Source organism: Silurus aristotelis (assembly GCF_946808225.1).
Source record: "Silurus aristotelis genome assembly, chromosome: 28".
In the NCBI taxonomy this organism is placed as follows: Eukaryota; Metazoa; Chordata; class Actinopteri; order Siluriformes; family Siluridae; genus Silurus; species Silurus aristotelis.
In genome coordinates, this window is record NC_139601.1 from 9,722,908 (window position 1) to 9,743,259 (window position 20,352).

General features: G+C 36.7%; 1 protein-coding gene across 1 annotated transcript in view; it reads right to left on the reverse strand.

Moving 5' to 3' along the window:
- The window catches only part of efcc1 (EF-hand and coiled-coil domain containing 1), a 23,455-nt gene continuing 3,103 nt past the window's right edge, over nt 1-20,352 (reverse strand). The window contains exons 3-8 of the mRNA XM_083534152.1: nt 13,797-13,951; nt 12,359-12,494; nt 10,192-10,357; nt 8,876-9,034; nt 1,795-1,864; nt 1-1,697 (exon numbers count right to left, since the gene is read on the reverse strand). Coding sequence (XP_083390278.1) covers nt 1,561-1,697; nt 1,795-1,864; nt 8,876-9,034; nt 10,192-10,357; nt 12,359-12,494; nt 13,797-13,951 — 823 coding nt within the window. The 3' untranslated portion in view covers nt 1-1,560. The remainder of the gene's footprint in view (nt 1,698-1,794; nt 1,865-8,875; nt 9,035-10,191; nt 10,358-12,358; nt 12,495-13,796; nt 13,952-20,352) is intronic.

The window sequence follows — 20,352 nt, forward strand, 5'->3', positions numbered from 1 at the left end:
TGGCATCTTAATAATAGTTTCTTTATTTTCAGATCAAGTAGAAGAATAACCTTCATGTAATTCGTACTATACAAGTAATGCCCATAAATGGAAGGTTATGTGCACCTGTACTTCTAATGCACAATGCTTATTGCTGCAACTTTCACACATTTATTTACTGTTGTGTGAATGTCACAAAAAGATTACAACTGTATGCTTAAAAAGTGCTAAAAAAGTAGTAATAAAAGTTAAGTGGCAAAAAAATGCAGCTTTCAGATAAAACAATATCAACAACTATTGGCACCCTCCAGGAAAAGTCATAAAAATGCATTGTTTCCAATTTTCCACTAAAGCAAAAAATATATATTTAAAATGAATTAAAATAGATGCTCTCAGAAACAAGGTGAAAGACAAGCCTAAAAACTAAATGCCTATATTCATTATTACAATAATTCCAGATTTTCCATATGGTTACAATTAACCAATAATCTTGTTGCCAATAATAAGCAGTTTGCAAATTACCCACGATAATGCAATAAACATGCAGATTTTTCTAGAGTGTATATACATTATGAGCAAAAAACTGAAGAATCAGAAAAAGCTTCATGTCTGGAGAAGTTTAAACGAATTGTAGACTAGTGAGGAGGATGCTGAGAGAAGCAAGGCAGAACAGAAAGTCTCCCTGAGAGCAACTCACAACATGAAGCACCTGAACTTCATTAAGTCACTGGAACTACAGCACACAAATCATCTAAATCAACATGAAAACATTTGAACACACAGGCATTGTTCATTTCAGTTTCCACACAAAGTCTAATTATGATAAAGTATAATTTATTATAATAAACTCTAAACAATTATATAGTTATTGTTTTTGTGTATGTTTATGTTTGCTTTGTTTTTCTTTGGCATGCCAAAAAATCTGGAGTTGACTGTATATGTACAGTGTGATACTGTGGACAGATATTTTTCTATTGTTTCACTCAGTGTGTGTTTCCACAGTAGAGTGTAAACAGTTGAATATACCTGAATGTTTTTTTAAGTCACTTGTTCATGGAACTAGCTTAAAATTAATTCCACTTAAGTTTCAGTTACTGCTTTATCCTGGTGAGGTCACGATAGATCCTGACACGATCCTGCTAACACTGGCAGTGAGGCAGGGAATACAAATAATAGTACAAATTTGGGAAGGCAAAGACAACCTGAGAATTTAGAGGAAACCCACAGTGACCTGGGGAAAATACAGAATAGTCCACAAAGATAATAACACAAAAAGCTTTTGTAGCCAGGGCTGTAAATTGGCAATGCCACAATGCGCCACCTTCTATTAAATGTATTAGTAAAAAATTTATTTCACAGACAAGATATCTGGGTTAGCATAATAGCATAAACCAAGTGTGACTTGGTTTATCTTAGTATTCGTGAGCCCTTAATTCGTAAAATATCTCATCATGTACAGCGAGAGGACAAACCTTTAGCACAGAAATATAAACAATTAATTACAAAAGACTAAACAACACAGAGGAAAAGAATCAGACAATACTTCTGCACAAAGTATTTTTTCATGGCTTGGCCAGCTGTTCAGCAGGAGATGAGAAGTGAGTTTGTTAAAGATGAGTGACTCTGCGGATTCTCTGATGTGCCACTACTCGAGAGTATCTCACATGCAGCCAGTTCATGACAAAGAGCATTTAGCACCTCCAGAATATGAGCCTTCCCTGTGGGGGAAAATAAAAGCAAGATAGATATCCATTATCAGACTGAATTAAAGCAGTGATTTAGCTGAACTCAGACAGACATGGTTTGGAATTGTACCATGATGGGGATCACTGCAAGACTCCAGCGTACTCAGCAAGATCTTCCCAAGGGATCTCCTTGACACATTCTGTAACAACATTTTTCCAAAAAAAGCATCATTAGTAGTACATTAACATACTAAACGTAATACCATCAAAACCTGAGACAGAGAGACACATTACACATAATATGTACAGTATCTCACAAAAGTGAGAACACCCCTCTCATTTCATCAACTATTTTACAGTTATATGCAAAGGTTTAGGAACCCCTGACAATGTCCTTGATTTTTATTTATAAATATTTGTGTGTTTGGATCAGCAATTTCATTTTGATCTATCAAATAACTGAAGGACACAGTAATATTTCAGTGGTAAAATGAGCTTTATTGGATTAACAGTAAATGTGCAATATGCATCAAAACAAAATTAGAGAGGTGCATAAATTTGGCCACCCTTGTCATTTTGTTGATTTGAATACCTGTAACTACTTAGCACTGATTAATTGGAACACACTATTGGTTTGGTGAGCTCATTAAGCCTTGAACGTCATAGACAGGTGCATCCCATCATGAGAAAAGGTGTTTGAGTTGGCCAATTGAAAGTTGTTGTTCTCTTTGACTCTCCTCTGAAGAGTGGCAACATGGGGGTCTCAAAACAACTTTTAAATGACCTGAAAACAAAGATTGTTCAACATTATGGTTTAGGGAGGGGTGTCAAACTCAAATTCATAGTGGGCCAAAATTAAAAACTGGGACGAAGTCGAGGGCCAAACTCAATATTTATTGAAAAAATGACTGCAATTGTGCCTGTTTTTCCTTCTCTCTAGATGTGTAATGTTGAACCTTTTCATATGGAAACAAACTTTAGTTTTGCATAAACATTGAATCTGGAACAACCAAAGTTTAATATTATAAACACATTAGATTCGTTTCTTATTTTGTCTGCCTCGCTCTATCTATAGACTTTCAAATTCCTTTTAAATGTAAATCATTTTTCACAGGCCAACAACAAAACTAAAAATAATAATTTCCATCAATTAAAAAAAAGCAATCTTTCAACCATTAACAGTCCATGCCTTTGAGTAAGAAAAGTGCATAAAGACAACATTCATTCATTGGTTGAAGACAGATACCTGCATCTCTTCTTAGATACAAGTGCATCATGTCTGGGTTTAGGCTCTGAGCTGAGGAAATCCTCAGTATAGAGTGAAGATGTTCATCAGTAAGACTCCTGAGTGGCGTTTTGTTCCTCTTCATTAAAGAGAACAGTTACACACACATATGTGCTGCTGAACATAGAGAGGATTTGAGCAGCTTGGACACGGAGTTGGAGCAGTTGTCGGGGAGAAACATGGAAACTGTGCAGCACACACAGAGTCGTACTTTGACTGGACTTCAATCAGCTCCATTTGGAGGATGGTTGGTGCGCTTTCCACGTCAACCACAAACGGATTGCTGAGCAGATAAAATCTGCATTTCTGTGATTTGTAGTATTAGCGGTGTATGCGCTATATACTGGCGGGCCAGCACTAATACACATTTAAAATGATCTCGCGGGCCAAATATAATTATATTATAGCAATATATATATATATATATGCCTGAGTTTGACACCCCTGGTCTAGAGGCTGTTATTTCTGCTAAAGGAGGCTCTACTAAATATTGATGTGATTTTTTTTTCTGTTGGGGTGCCCAAATTTATGCACCTGTCTAATTCCGTTTTTTATGCATATTGCACATTTTCTGTAATCCAATAAACCTCATTTCACTACTGAAATATTACTGTGTCCTTCAGTTATTTGATAGATCAAAATGAAATTGCTGATCCAAACACCCAATATTTATAAATGAACATCATGGACATTGTCAGGGGTTCCTGAACTGTAGTATATCTTCTCAAGGGACAATACTATATAAATGACACTTTTATATATTTTAGAGTGGAGTGCAGCTTGTATAACAGCACAGATTTACTGTCCTCTGAAAATAACTCAATATAGTCATTATTGTCTAAATAACTGGCAACAAATGTGAGTACACCCTAAGTGAACATGTCAAAACTGTCTCCAAAGTGTCAATATTTTGACACTTCAATTTAAATTTTATCTCATCAGACCAAAGGACATGGTTCCAGTATTTAATTCTCCTAGTCAGGTTGTCTGCAGCAAACTGTTTGCAGGCTTTATTGTGGGCCAGCGGTGTCCTTTTGGGATGACGGTCATGCAAACCAAATTGTTGCTGTGTGCGGCATATGGACTGAGCACTGACAAGTGGACCTTCTGCAACCTCTAAAGCAATGCTGCAGCACTCATGCATCTGTTTTTTTTCAAAGCTGACATCTGTACCTGACACACAAGGACTCGACTTCTGTGATCGACCCTTGCAAGGCCTGTTCAGAGTAGAACCCGTCTTGGAAGTAGTAGAGCAGAACCCGTCCAGGATCATACAGACCTCTGTATGACCCTGATCACTGTACTGTAACTTTTTCAGGGTGTTACCGATCTTCTTATAGCCTCTGCCTCTTTGTGGAGAGCAATAATTCTATCTCTTAAATCCTCAGAGAGTTCTTTGCTATGCAGTGACATGTTGAACATCCATTGGTCAGTATAAGAGACTCCAAAAGCACCAAATTGTAACTGCTTTAATAGAAGATACACAAATTTTTATGGTCCTGTCAAGCAGACAAAAACATGAACATGGTATATAGGACATGCCGCTTTGCATGGCTAAACGACATGCAGCTGTTATCACTTAGGGTGTACTCACTTTTGTTGTCAGCTATTTGGACAATAATAGTTGTATGTTGAGTTGTTTTCAGAGGACATTACTGCAATACAAGCTGCACATTGGCTACTCCAAACTATATCCCAAGTGTAATTTCTATAGTATTGCCCCTTTAGAAGATAAAATGGTTGCGTAAATGTGAGAGGTGTACTCACTTTTGTGAGATACTGTATAGTATTCTAATAGTTAGTTTGCACGTTTTAGCACACATTGAAAGAATGACATATGTAATGCTCAGGCACTTTTTTCACAACAAACATTTTGTCATAAAAAAGTTGGGGCTAGCCATATGTAAGGAATACAAATTGCTTGCAGTTATTGGAAAATAATCAATGACTTTACGATTTACGATAATTTATGATTGTATGATGTCCTGAAGTATTTTCCAATTACAGACCCAGATCAAACCAATGCATCTATCTATAGATCTATATATATCTATATATCTATATATATCTATATATATCTATATACAGTGAGGAAAATAAGTATTTGAACACCCTGCTATTTTGCAAGTTCTCCCACTTAGAAATCATGGAGGGATCTGAAATTGTCATCGTAGGTGCATGTCCACTGTGAGAGACATAATCTAAAAAAAAAAATCCAGAAACCACAATATATGATTTTGTAACTATTTATTTGTATGATACAGCTGCAAATAAGTATTTGAACACCTGAGAAAGTCAATGTTAGTATTTGGTACAGTAGCCTTTGTTTGCAGTTACAGAGGTCAAACGTTTCCTGTAGTTTTTCACCAGGTTTGCACACACTGCAGGAGGGATTTTGGCCCACTCCTCCACACAGATCTTCTCTAGATCAGTCAGGTTTCAGGCCTGTCGCTGAGAAACACGGAGTTTGAGCTCCCTCCAAAGATTCTCTACTGGGTTTAGGTCTGGAGACTGGCTAGGCCACGCCTGAACCTTGATATGCTTCTTACAGAGCCACTCCTTGGTTATCCTGGCTGTGTGCTTCGAGTCATTGTCATGTTGGAAGACCCAGCCTCGACCCATCTTCAATGCTCTAACTGAGGGAAGGAGGTTGTTCCCCAAAATCTCACAATACATAGCCCCGGTCATCCTCTCCTTAATACAGTGCAGTCGCCCTGCCCCATGTGCAGAAAAACACCCCCAAAGCATGATGCTACCACCCCCATGCTTCACAGTAGGGATGGTGTTCTTGGGATGGTACTCATCATTCTTCTTCCTCCAAACACATTTAGTGGAACTATGACCCAAAAGTTATATTTTGGTCTCAACTGACCACATGACTTTCTCCCATGACTCCTCTGGATCATCCAAATGGTCATTGGCAAACTTAAGACGTGCCTGGACATGTGCTGGTTTAAGCAGGGGAACCTTCCGTGCCATGCATGATTTCAAACCATGACGTCTTAGTGTATTACCAACAGTAACCTTGGAAACGGTGGTCCCAGCTCTTTTCAGGTCATTGACTAGCTCCTCCCGTGTAGTTCTGGGCTGAATTCTCACCTTCCTTGGGATTACTGAGACCCCACGAGGTGAGATCTTGCATGGAGCCCCAGTCCGAGGGAGATTGACAGTCATGTTTAGCTTCTTCCATTTTCTAATGATTGCTCCAACAGTGGACCTTTTTTCACCAAGCTGCTTGGCAATTTCCCCGTAGCCCTTTCCAGCCTTGTGGAGGTGTACAATTTTGTCTCTAGTGTCTTTGGACAGCTCTTTGGTCTTGGCCATGTTAGTAGTTGGATTCTTACTGATTGTATGGGGTGGACAGGTGTCTTTATGCAGCTAACAACCTCAAACAGGTGCATCTAATTTAGGATAATAAATGTAGTGGAGGTGGACATTTTAAAGGCAGACTAACAGGTCTTTGAGGGTCAGAATTCTAGCTGATAGACAGGTGTTCAAATACTTATTTGCAGCTGTATCATACAAATAAATAGTTTAAAAATCATATATTGTGATTTCTGTTTTTTTTTTTTTAGATTATGTCTCTCACAGTGGACATGCACCTACGATGACAATTTCAGATCCCTCCATGATTTCTAAGTGGGAGAACTTGCAAAATAGCAGGGTGTTCAAATACTTATTTTCCTCACTGTATATATATATATATATATATATATAGAGAGAGAGAGAGAGAAATTGTCATCGTAGGTGCATGTCCACTGTGAGAGACATAATCTAAAAAGAAAAAATCCAGAAATCACAATGTATGATTGTGTAAGTATTTAAACACCTGTCTATCCGCTAGAATTCTGACCCTCAAAGACCTGTTAGTCTGCCTTTAAAATGTCCACCTCCACTACATTTATTATCCTAAATTAGATGCACCTGTTTGAGGTCGTTCGCTGCATAAAGACACCTGTCCACCCCATACAATCAGTAAGAATCCAACTACTAACATGGCAAAGACCAAAGAGCTGTCCAAAGACACTAGAGACAAAATTATACACCTCCACAAGGCTGGAAAGGGCTACGGGCAGCTTGGTGAAAAAAGGTCCTGTTGGAGCAATCATTAGAAAATGGAAATAGCTAAACATGACTGTCAATCTCCCTCGGACTGGGGCTCCATGCAAGATCTCACCTCGTGGGGTCTCGATGATCCTAAGGAAGGTGAGAAATCAGCCCAAATCTACACGGGAGGAGCTGGTCAATGACCTGAAAAGAGCTGGGACCACCGTTTCCAAGGTTACTGTTGGTAATACACTAAGAAGTCATGGTTTGAAATCATGCATGGCACGGAAGGTTCCCCAGCACATGTCCAGGCACGTCTTAAGTTTGCCAATGACCATTTGGATGATCCAGAGGAGTCATGGGAGAAAGTCATGTGGTCAGATGAGACCAAAATAGAACTTTTGGGTCATAATTCCACTAAACGTGTTTGGAGGAAGAAGAATGATGAGTACCATCCCAAGAACACCATCCCTACTGTGAAGCATGGGGGTGGTAGCATCATGCTTTGGGGGTGTTTTTCTGCACATGGGACAGGGCGACTGCACTGTATTAAGGAGAGGATGCCATGTATTGCGAGATTTTGGGGAACAACCTCCTTCCCTCAGTTAGAGCATTGAAGATGGGTCGAGGCTGGGTCTTCCAACCTGACAATGACCCGAAGCACACAGCTAGGATAGCCAAAGAGTGGCTCTGTAAGAAGCATATCAAGGTTCTGGCATGGCCTAGCCAGTCTCCAGACCTAAAGCCAATAGAGAATCTTTGGAGGGAGCTCAAACTCCGTGTTTCTCAGCGACAGGCCAGAAACCTGACTGATCTAGAGAAGATCTGTGTGGAGGAGTGGGCCAAAATCCCTCCTGCAGTGTGTGCAAACCTGGTGAAAAACTACAGGAAACAATTGACCTCTGTAATTGCAAACAAAGGCTACTGTACCAAATATTAACATTGACTTTCTCAGGTGTTCAAATACTTATTTGCAGCTGTATCATACAAATAAATAGTTTAAAAATCATACATTGTGATTTCTGGATTTTTTTTTTTTTTAGATTATGTCTCTCACAGTGGACATGCACCTACGATGACAATTTCAGACCCCTCCATGATTTCTAAGTGGGAGAACTTGCAAAATAGCAGGGTGTTCCTCACTGTATGTATGTATATATATATATATATATATATATATATATATATATATATATATATATATATATATATATATATATATATATACACGTGTGTGTGTATGTTTTGCTCTATGTTTCTAGATATATTGTATTAGCCAATGATCCAATTTTGCCAAATGAAACAGTACATAACTTAAAGGTTGCTTTAAGTTGCAGTACATAACTTAAATGAGTTGCTCAGTAACTCCTGGTTCCACAATGTCATCTGAATGTATTAGACTATAGAAAGGACATTACCCATAATCACACACTCTGGTGCTCATGTTAGTTTTCACTCTCTGGTGTTTTGTGTTGGTTTTAAGATTTATAATCACACTCTTGATATCACCCAAATGAGGATGGGTTCACCTTTTGAGTCGGATTCCTCTCAAGGTTTTTTCCTCATACTATCTAAGGGAGTTTTTCCTTGCCACAGTCGCCCCTGGCTGCTCATCAGGGATACACACACAATATTCCCCATTTAATTAAGTTATGTAAAGCTGCCTTAAGACAATGTCCATTGTGAAAAGCCCTATAGAAATAAACTTGAACTCGAATAAACAGTTAACACTTAACCATGCCATATGTTATATATATATATATATGTTATGAAGGTATGATTCAGGAGGCTGTAACATATTGCTGAGGTGTAGCTGTAGGTTTGTTAGATGAGCTAAGAGATTAGAGAAATCTTTTTTTTTTTTAGCTCTAGAACTAACCAGATCTCTGAGCTGCTGGAGGAGCTGCAGCACATCCATAAGCTTTTCCTCAACCAATGACAAGCGCACCCTCTCCGTCTCCAGCATCTGCAGTTCTCTCTGGAGAAGCTCTGTCTCCTCAGCTTTCTGCTGTAGCTCCTGTACTAATGAGTCCTTGACCTGTGCACAAAACACATATTATATGTTTACGTAAATATTAACACTAACTTCAGTACCTCCATGAACTCTATACATAGACTAAGTATAACTAAAGGATCATCCATTAAATTAAAACCACCTGTTGTGTAGATCCCACTAATGCCACCATAACAGCTCTAATCTTTTGAGATTAGAGCTGTTATGCTGTTACTCTAAAAAAACCTCTGAAGATGTCCTGTGGTATCTGGCCCCAAGAGGTAAGCATAATTTCCTTTACATTTCCTTTACATAATTCCTGTAAATTGTGTTTTGAGTTCTATGACTTGCTTGTGCAGCACATCCCATAGACGCTCGATCAGATCTGGTGTATCTGGAGGCAATTCTTTGTCATGTTCCTCCAATCATTCCTGAACTTTCAAAGCTGTATCATGCTGAAAAAAGTCCCTGATATTACAAACAATGTTTAGCATGACCCAAGCTTTCCATGCAGTATGTTGCCAGAGCATCAAGGCTTGCCTGGCTTGCCTTCTTTTCATAAAGAATATCTCTTTATAAGATGAATGAAGCAAACTTCCTTGTTTATTTAAACATAAAAGAAAACATGTTTAATCAGATTAGGCCACCTTGCTCCTTCATATGCTTTCAGCAGGACGCAGCCAAAACCTGGTTCATATATCCAAAATAATTTGACCTGACCTGAATTTGAAGCCAAAACTCAACCCAAATCCAAAAAGTTTATGACAACATATATCTTTTAGCAGTATGTGGTATTTCAGGATTGCATGCAACAATCAGTAAACAAACCCATGTAAGCAAACAAAGCTTTATCAAGGCACAGTGCCCCATTCAGCAAACAGAGAAAAGAATCATTATTGAAACTTTACTGGTTAAACAACAGGTGCACCGTTAAATAAATTACTCTTAGAACTCAAACTACTTCGAAACAGAGTTCGCAGAAAGTGTTGCACAACTTTTTTATGCACTCATATTGGTAAAGGAAGAAAAAGGCAATGGCAGCTGAGAGTTTCAGTGCTGTCCTTCACTTCTTCTTTAGTATTTGTGCAGATATATTTTTCAGAGTCTTCTAGGCTGTGTGTCCGTGTAAGTGTGTCCGTGTGTGTGTGTGTGTGTGTGTGTGTGTGTGTGTGTGTGTGTGTCTGCAGGGGGCAGCAGTGTACCTGCTCAGAGTCAGTCTCAGATTTCCAGCCCTGGCTCTCTCTCATCTCCAGCTGTTTGTGGAGACGAGTCACTCGTTCCAACAGCTGCAGAACTGCAGTGTGGCTTTCCTCCGCCCACGATTCACCCCAGTGAGACAGCAGCTTCTTTAAAGCTCTCTCATCACACCTAAACATAGACCATAGCATTTATGTATGTGTATGTGTGTGTGTGTGTGTGTGTGTGTGTGTGTGTGTGTGTGTGTGTGTGTGTGTGTGTGTGTGTGTGTGTGTGTGTGTGTGTGAGTGAGTGGCATTATACAAGTCAAAGATAATTATAATAGAATGAGGAAAACTGGTTTGTGTGTGGTATTCTCACACATGGCCTATTAGTTTTAGTGGGAGGAAATATTTTTTAATCAAGTATTAAGTATACAAACCATTTGTGTGCACCACTATGGATAAGGATTAGTGTTCAATCAAACACTGGTAAATGTATATTTTAGTAAGAAATTGTTTCCAAAAGTTAATTTTAAGTTTTTGTTGTATTTTTTTTTTTTTGGTTTGTATATATAAGATTGCTGTTTTAGAAACAATCATAGATTTTATTTCAAACTGTTTATTTATAAGCTACCTTTATTATATTTAATGCTAATTTTAAAAAGACATTAATGCATGTATATTTATAATGGATAAAAAAATGTCATGTTTCTTGACCTTTTGTTTGCACCCACTCATTCTTCAAGTGATCAAAAATATCTGAACATTTAAATTACATTTGTTTCATGTGCCCTTGTTAAATTGTTAAATTGTGCCCTGATTGTTTAAACTGCATATAGCTCTGAAGGTCTACTTTTGATTTGAGCTCTGATTTCTTGCAAACATGATGACTGCAGAGCTGCCTATATAACCACAAAGAAAGAAATCATTCAAAGCCATAGGACAAGCATTGGGCATAGTCAATACCACAATTTGGAATGTCCTGAAAAAGTTAGTTACCACTGATATACCACAAACAAACATCAAACATGGCATAGGAAAACAGCAGCAGTTGATGAAAGAAACATTGTGGAGCTGTGAAAGAAAAACAAAAAAAATACCCTGGGATATCACGAACAACCTTCAAAGGGCAGGGGTGAAGGTATCACAATTCATAGTTTAAAGAAGACCAAGAAGAGAAAGTAAGCAAAATTAACCTTTACCCAAATGAAGGACATGCAAAAATGTGGAATATTAAAGAATCTTTTCATAATACAGAACATTAAAGCTCTAAAACTGTAGTCTAGGTGGAGGTTTGGGCTTGTGTAGCTGCTTCTGGAACAAGTCCACTAATCTTTCGTGATGATGTAAGTTATGATGGTATCAGCAGAATGAATTCAGAAGTCTACATAAACAGTCCCTTAGACAATTTATACAGAACTGCATCCAATCTAATTAAGAGAAACTTCATTAAGGAGCAAGTCAATGTACCTAAACCACACTGTCAACACAACAAAGTACTTCATTATGGGAAAGAGTGGTAGGTTTTAGACTGGCCAAGTTAATCAGCAGACTTCAACTTAACAGAGCAGTCCTGAAAACCCAAAACTGAAAGAAGATGCAGTATACGCTGGGGAAAAAAAATAAAAAAGTAGCCTCACATTGAAGAACAGTTTATTGATATCTGTGGGTCACTGCAGTTATTCCAAGCAAGGGCTATGCAACCAAGTATTGTTTAATTTAATTTACTTTTTTTTTTATTTTCTGTTTAAATACTTTTGCTCATTAATAAAGATGTGTGGTTGTCTACTAAAAGTTTTAAGTTGTTTAATACATCATGTAATTACAGAAGCTAAAATTCTGATCTATTATTTCAGCTTAATGTCTTCATCATAAACATAAATGTATTTAGTGTATACCAAAAAATATATTTGTCTTGCCAGTGCCTTAGGAACTATAGGTAAATGGCTAATGTTGATTTTTGTGTATTATACAGGACCTATTCACCATCTGGTAGGAAGGAATAAAGTGCTGATTAAAATTACTTATTCGTAACATTGCAATATCTCTATGTCTCTATAGTTGAAATGCAGTTCTGAATGTTAAGTCTGTCCACAAGTGTTTCACTGCAGAGCTCAAGTGTATGAATGAATTAACTATTTTGTATGTCCCTCTCAGTGCTGTGTGTGCTGTTTTTATGGAATACTTTTACCTGTCTCCACAGCAGGAAAGCCTGGTAAGAATCTTCTTCACCTCATCCACTTGTCTCTGCTGCTCTCCTGTCCACCTCTCCTCCTCTTCATCTGATGCTGCCTGACCCTCCACTGAGCGGAAGAGCTGCTCCTCCACTGAGACACATGACATACAACAAGCTATTTATCAGCACTATATATCACTTAAAGAGGGTTCATATAGCAGACAATTTATATGCATGTTTTCAACATCTTTAAAGAGATACTTAATCATTGTTAATTATAGCAACATGCCATATAACACCGACCTGGTATTGATAATTTACTACGACAGCATGGCTTGTTGTGATATTACTTGCTTTATTAACACCTTGCCTGTGTTTTGATTGGCAAGCCTTCATCTGTTTTCTTATATTGGGAATCATCTCTCAGGAGTTCTTGATGTAACACATATGTTAAAATGTAATCAGGACAATAAGTATACATCACTAAGGCTAGGCAATAAAGAGGCTAGGCTGTATTAAGAGTCTGCTGTAACACTGCCAATTAACAAAACAAAAAGTGAATAAGATTTTTAGGATTTATAAGTCACAGAACTGAAAAATAGAATGTGGCAATGCCCCCAAGACAAATCTAAAACAGGCGTATAATGACATTTACTTGCAAACAGAGTAGAAACTAGAAATGTTTATTTATAATTAAATCAACAAAATTAGTGTGATATCATGACAAACATTAGACAACTATTTACAGTAGCAGAAATATCATGCTAGTGAAACTACAATGGCATGTAATAGTATTAGGTTTTTCAATCTGAATTATTAGAGATAACGGTAACAACATTGGAGATAAACAATATACACAAACTTAGAGAAGGCAATGCAGCTATACACAATTACAAATTTAAGTTACTATTTAGCAATAAACTACATAAAGAGCATGATGTTATAGTGGTGGTTTTACCATAAATATTAGATTTTTGGAATAGTGATCACCCAGAAGATGATGGGTTTCCGGTTTGAGTCGGGTTCCTCTCAAGATTTTTTCTTCATATCGCCTCAAAATGTTTTTTTCTTGCCACCATTGACATTGACTTATTAGAAGCAAATAAGAAACTAACAGTTGTGAAGTTGTGTACAGAAACAAATTTTATGAATTTGAAAATTTAATAATAATATGATAATCTACTTATTTGTATAAAGCTGCTTTGAAAATGTACATTGTTAAAAGTCCTATGCAAGTAAAATTTAATTTAATAAAATCTGTTCGAGTGTGTGGATAAGGGAATGGGAAAGTATGGCACAAAGAACTAATTAATGCTGCATTGCTTTCTTAGATAAAAATGGTAATGTAGAAAATGGTCAAAGTGAAAGAATAACAAATATTGTTTAGGGTGGATTCTTCTATTAAATTCTGATTTTACACCATACGAAAATATGCTGAAAACACACAACTGACTGTTGTCGTGATTGGTCTCTGCATGGCCTGTTGGAGAGCTACGGTCTCGCTGTGTATCCAGACAACATCGGCTGCTCTGGCGCATGTTGCCCCTGTACTGCAGCTCTTCTGTGCTGCTGAACACTTTAGACACGGGCACTTTGGGGACCTCAGCCCTGCAAAACAATACACAATGTAGTTATTACTGGTCCTAGAGAAGTCAAGCAATCTCACTTCTACACTCTTACAATGTAAATGCATTAAATTAACAAAACTGTTGGTGGCATTTTTCTCCTAAACGAAGAAGAATATGAGATACTCATATATAAAGAATTGCTTTAGTCCCTTATAAAACATCAAATAGAAGCCAAGTAACATGAGCTAGTCTGCCATAATTCTTGTCCGTAAGCACAATAATAATTTCATTGGCTCTTGTGATAAAGCAGCACTAGCAGGGCTGACTGTGTGTAATTGAAGCCAGACCCAGAGTCAGCCACAGCATGTTTTGAGCTCAGAGCAAAATTTAGCTTCACAGACTGAGTGGAAAACATCAATAATCTTATAAACATAAAGGATCATAAACACATAAAAGTATATAACAAATCTTAACATGTACAAGTTCAAATGAATATTATAAATATGTTGCTTTGCTAAACAGCTTGTTAAAGTTCGAGGTTAGGAAGGAAATTCTTTTGTTAGAGCTATAGGCAGTTTAAATTAATGCTCAGGTAGAAAACAGCTGTAATTTAAAGTGCAATAGATTATTTTTATTTCTAGCCATGGTTTCAATACTCCTTTGGTCATTTGTGTAGGAGGAAATCCGATAGGGGGCCTTCATGAATCAGAGATTAAGTGTTTCCAGATGGCTGCCTTTTGCCATAGAAGAAAAAAAAAATGGGAAAAAACTTAAGAAATACACTTTCAGCAGACTAAATCCTGGAGAGTGAAAAAAGACGCACACATCCTGCTGCCAAGGTGAGTCTTCAGCATGCAAAGGCTTTCACCTTGGTCTCTGTAAGCTGCAGGACAAGCTAACAAAACATTGTCTCCTGGGCTGCAGGCTCAGGAATGGGCACTGAGGAGAGGTTGAGGTCAGAAATTGGGGTATTAGTGGTGGATACAGCAGATTCTAGTATGGTGTTGCTTTAAGAGAGGAATGTCAATCACATGTCCCAAAGAAGCATAGCACTGTACAGTTTAGTGTTTTTTCCTGTAATACAACCTTTTGCTCTTTAGAAAATATAAAACCTAACAGTTGCTATGGGGAAACAATCACAATAGTTATAGAAGCAAATTTTCAATGCTCAGTGTGACTAATTGGATTTTAATTAATGACAAGATATAATAAATAATAAATAAAAGTAAGAGAAAAAGAGGGTCAAACATGCATTGGAGTTTCACTTGGGCATTCTAGATCATAGTGTGTCTAATTAGTAAATGCTTAGATAAAAAAAAAATAAAAAATAAGACCAGGAAAGGTAAACACACAATCCAGCACAATTTAAAAGGCTGTCCACTACTGGCTTGCTTTAAACAGGATGTGAAAATACTATGAAATAATGGGGAAAAAAAGAATCTTTCTGATTAAATGTTAACCCTGAGGGTAGGAAAGTCATGTATTTGACATAACTGCATTAATTTTAGCATGTTAAAGGTCATTGGTAAAATATTAACATGATCTTGAATGTTGCGACTTAGGGTCAAGATGCTAATTACTGGTTCCCTAAATAGATTTTTTTCTGTTCCTGAGTCCTGCTCCATGGTTTTGAAATGTTTGATATGTCTGGACAATGAAAAGAAAAAAAAAAAAAAAAACAACCATCTCTAAGCATTAATCCCATTGTCTACCATCAATAGGGGCATGAAAATCTGCTACAAAAGCCATTTCTCTAATCATGGACTAGTAATAGTATAACATAGTATAAATAGTATAACAGAGGATTGACTGGCTGTGACACGAATTTTTAAGCAATATACAAGTCAAAGCTCTGTAACTAGTGTTTAGTAAAAATTATAGATGAATTGCACTGATTATACAGACTCAATTTGCTTCATTTCCAGTGAGCCTTACTTGAGCTGTTCAAGATAAACAATGTTTCAAGAAAATATCACACTGTATTTCAGTACAGAGTTTAGCAAGGCCCTCCAAAAATGCAAGATGACTTTCATTACTTTTCTTCCCTGCCCTTTGGGGCTGTTTTCTTCACAGGCAGATTTGTTTCTTACAGGAAAAAGCACAGAGCAAGCAACAAAACAGAAACAGATGCAGAAGAGAAAGAAAATAATGGGAATAATACTCCAAGTGTCTCTTATTTAACTTTTTTTTTTCATGTTGGCGCATTTGTCATATCACTGCTTCTTTCTGAGTCACTGGCTCCCACCATCATGTGTGCAGTTTCAGGTACTAACAACAAGATCAGATATCAGGCAGCTAAACTCACACTGGACATAACCAAAAGCTCTTAGGTCACAGCTGCTTGGGGTTAAGCAGTGAGGACACCAAGCATTTCCTGTGTTTAGTAAAACAAAGCTGACATTACAACCTGATGTTCATTCTGTCCAAAGCTTTCATTTAGAGTTTTCTCTCATTCTCTGCGTCTCTCAAACTGATTTTTGTATCATCACCTGATACAATTATTGATCTTACTACATTATGTTTAGTAAAATCATCCACACAAAAAAAAAAAAACAGAAAAGGATATTAAAATAATATTAACAGTTATTTGTATAGTGGTTTCCTATGGCAAGATTACATCAGATTTAATTTTACCATATCTTTACATGTTTATCAATTTTGTCAACATTTTTATGCCATTGACATTTATGACCATTTATTCTTTAGTTTCCAAACTGACTCATCTATATTCCCAGTCTGGTCAATTTCTTCATTAAAAGTAGCCTAAAAACAACCTAATATTAGTGGAGAAGTCTATTGTGCTGACACTGCAAGGAAACCAGTCACCCATATTCACCTGAAATAAATTGCTTTGAACAAAATGATGTAATGTCAAACATTTTAAAATTAAATTTATATTTATAAGGCTGAAAAACTTGTGTCAAAGTGTTTAAAATATGTTGTGCTGTCAGAATCTGTATAGAAATGTACATAAATGGAAGTGTCAGTCCAATCCAATGGCATTTTCAGATTCTAAGCTAGTAAGAAGCTAATTGTAAAAAGCCCAGTGAAGCATCTGAGGCATCTGTAGTTCTAAATGCTAAATAGTTTTTACCTGCTGAGTTCAAGCATATGAATGATGTCTTTCTGCACCCAAAACTTTATAGTGACAAATTTGATCACTTCATATGAGCAGTTTAAATTCATAGGGGCAGTTGTCTAAATTTAACTCAGTCAATCTAAGTGGGATACTAACTAATATATCTGTTTTGTGATGGTAAACAATATGCAAAAAAGAGATATAATAAGTTATGAAAATATGTCTTTTACAAGAAGTATGCGCACAGCTCACATCTCAACAACATGCTAAAAGTTGGTGCTTTGTTATGACAGAAAATGCTCTTCTCAGAAAAAAGTCATCTGTAAACATGATAAGGGGAAGCAGGACAGAAGAATTCAGAAAGGCAACACCAGTTGCTATTTAAAACCATCATAAAGGTAACAAATTTGTCAAATAGAGCTTAAAGTCTTAAATATATTTTTCTGTACCCAAATATGGCCGCACACACGTCATATACATGACATAATTGCTTATCCCTGTGAGGTCTTATTGTGTTTTCAAATCTCAAAACTTTCAAATCCCTACCTGCTTCAGACATAACACAGGGAACAATTAGTTTGCCCTTTTTAGGCCTGTCATTATGGGCTGCAGGAATACAGTTTAGAAGAGAATGCTTAACAAGTGGCTACTACAGAGCACCTGAAATTACAGTTCTTAGAACCAAAACTGTTTATTTTAGTCAGCCTCTGTGATCTGCCAGGCCAGCCACAAAGATGACAATATTAGCAAAAATAGTCAAACCAAAATGTCAGACATGCATGTTTTCACCAATGCAGTTCAGGCATGATAATAACCAAGAAAATAGCCATTTATAATATCACAGCAAGATGGTCAGGCAAGATGTTTTTTAGCATTAAGCTGAACTTCATGCTCTGTAAAGATACAGAGACAGCGAACAAACAGCTGACTGTTCCAGATGGTGCCCCCACATCTCTTTTGTTCCTCCTCCCCCAGCCTCTAGACCTCATTGTCCCTGCAGGTCTATTCCTCCTCTGCATTTATTGGGAAATGAAAACGCCTCCAGCCCTTTAAGATACACATGGCTTGGTCTCCTGTTTTTCATGGAAATTAAGTGAGCAGATCCATTACTTTCCCAGAGTCTCTTCCACAGGGTCTACTCCTCAACTAAATCAACTAAAATCGCACCATTGTGACGTGTATCTCGTTTAAGATTTAACTTAAACAAACAAACAGATAAAACAATTTTGGGGTAAAACTACAAGTTTTATGCTTAAAAATTAAATAAAAGAAACAAAGATACTCAGTAGTATCAAAAACATTTACACTAATTCAAATATATTTGCAGCCAACTGACTCTGATCAGAATCCTATTTTAATCACCTCATTAAAAGAGTAATTCTTGAGAAAACAGCATACTTAACGGAAGAGAGCTTTTTTAATGTGATACAGCAACACAAAGTTACTGACCATTTGAATCAGCACATGGGGTGGTCTTATAGGCAGGTGTAGTAATTCAAGTGACCACCTTATACAAGTGAGAATAATAGTAGCATGTATAAATCAATACAAAGAGAAAGAAAAGAATGATTTGAGGGCAAGTGGGCTGCTTACTGACCCATGATGCATGACCAGTGCCAACTGCTGTTGTGTATTGCTTTTAAACAGCTGGGTGCTTACTGTGTGCACTTCAAGGCTGGATTTAACCCTATGTTTGTTTCATAGATTTATAGCACACAGTAACATATATTAATAGATATATTCTTTTGAATTCCAATGTTATCTATTTACACACTATCCACCAAGATGGGATCTAATGTATTTATTTATTTTTATTTGGCAGGATATTTTTTTTGTTTCAGGGAAGCATGTAAAAGGACTGAGTATAGAATAACAAGTTAAATTCCACCTACTTTTGTAATAGGTTATATTGGTACACTCTTTGTCTTGGCAATCATTTTTAGTTTGTCTGTTGCTTAGAGTGTTTAGGTTCAGGTTCACCCCCACAAACATGTCAATATGCTGACTTTCATAGATGTCTGTAATGCCAGAATTACAATAAATCTTGCTCTTGCTCTGGTTATTTAACCTTTTAAAGTTTAGAGGATACAACCTTGCAAATGTAGCTACATTTCTTTTTTTAAAGTAAGAAATATCAAATCATGTAATACAGTTAAATGAAATGGCAGAATCTGACCTATACTACATTGCATTGTGTAGGCAGGGAGTCCTCAAATATGTTAGGGTTCAGAGGAGAATAGTTGCTAGGATTCAGGCTGTGACAGTTCATCTATTATTCAAACAGAGCATAGATAGCAGCAGAGCTGTTGAAGATTGATTAGAACTCAGTCTGTTTAGGTCAGGCCTTTTCCTTCTCTCAATGTGCCAGCCCTAAAGTGAATGGAGCTCTCTCTGAATGGATCAGCCCTATTGTAATTCTAAATGAATTATGTGGCTTAAGACTATGAAAAGACACTGGCCTCTCAGCATGGCTACAGAAATGTTACGTACCTTAGCATGGTAGCATACGCAATATGTTTATTGTATATTTGTATATTTATATTAGGGCTGTCAGTCGATTAAAATATTTAACCGTGATTAATCGCATGATTGTCAAGTTAACTCGTGATTTATCGCACATTTTTATCTGTTCTACAAATAACTTACATAGTACTCTAATCAACATGGGCATGGACAAATAAGGCAAATGTATGTTTATTATTAGTGAAACCATACTCAACATATAGCATGTAGACAAAATATTCTTGTACAAGTTTTAAAGTAATTATGGTGTCCTAAATTATGTAAATCATCAGGACACCAAACAGAACCTTTGCTATGTTTCCACATTTTTAACTGCCGCAAATGTGCTCATGGCGGATTTTTTTGCTTGATTTCAAATCCTCTAACTTGCTGCATTGAAGGTTTTATTTTCGCCTCTTATACATTTATTTTTATTAAAATGGTCAAACAGAAAAATTCATTTGTGTTAATGCGTTTAACAAATAAATTTTATTTATTTAAAATTTAAAATTTCTATTTGCACTTCTGGTTAGATACTAACTGCATTTTATTAGCCCTGTACTTGAACTTTGCACAATGACAAAATTGAATCTAATCTAATCTAATCTGTGAAGAATTAGATTAGCTCATTGGGAAGAGAACAGTTATTGTCATTGTGAATATGAAACATCATCTCCTCTGATATATGTTATAATGGGAATATCCATTAAGTTAACATTTGCTTTAAAACATATAAAAAATTGAAATAGTATGAGTCATAATTAATCATCTATCAGCAAAAGCAGATGAAACCAAAAGAACAAGTGAACAGATGAGCAGACTGTAAACATTTATTAAATGGCCAAGCCTTTCTGATAGTT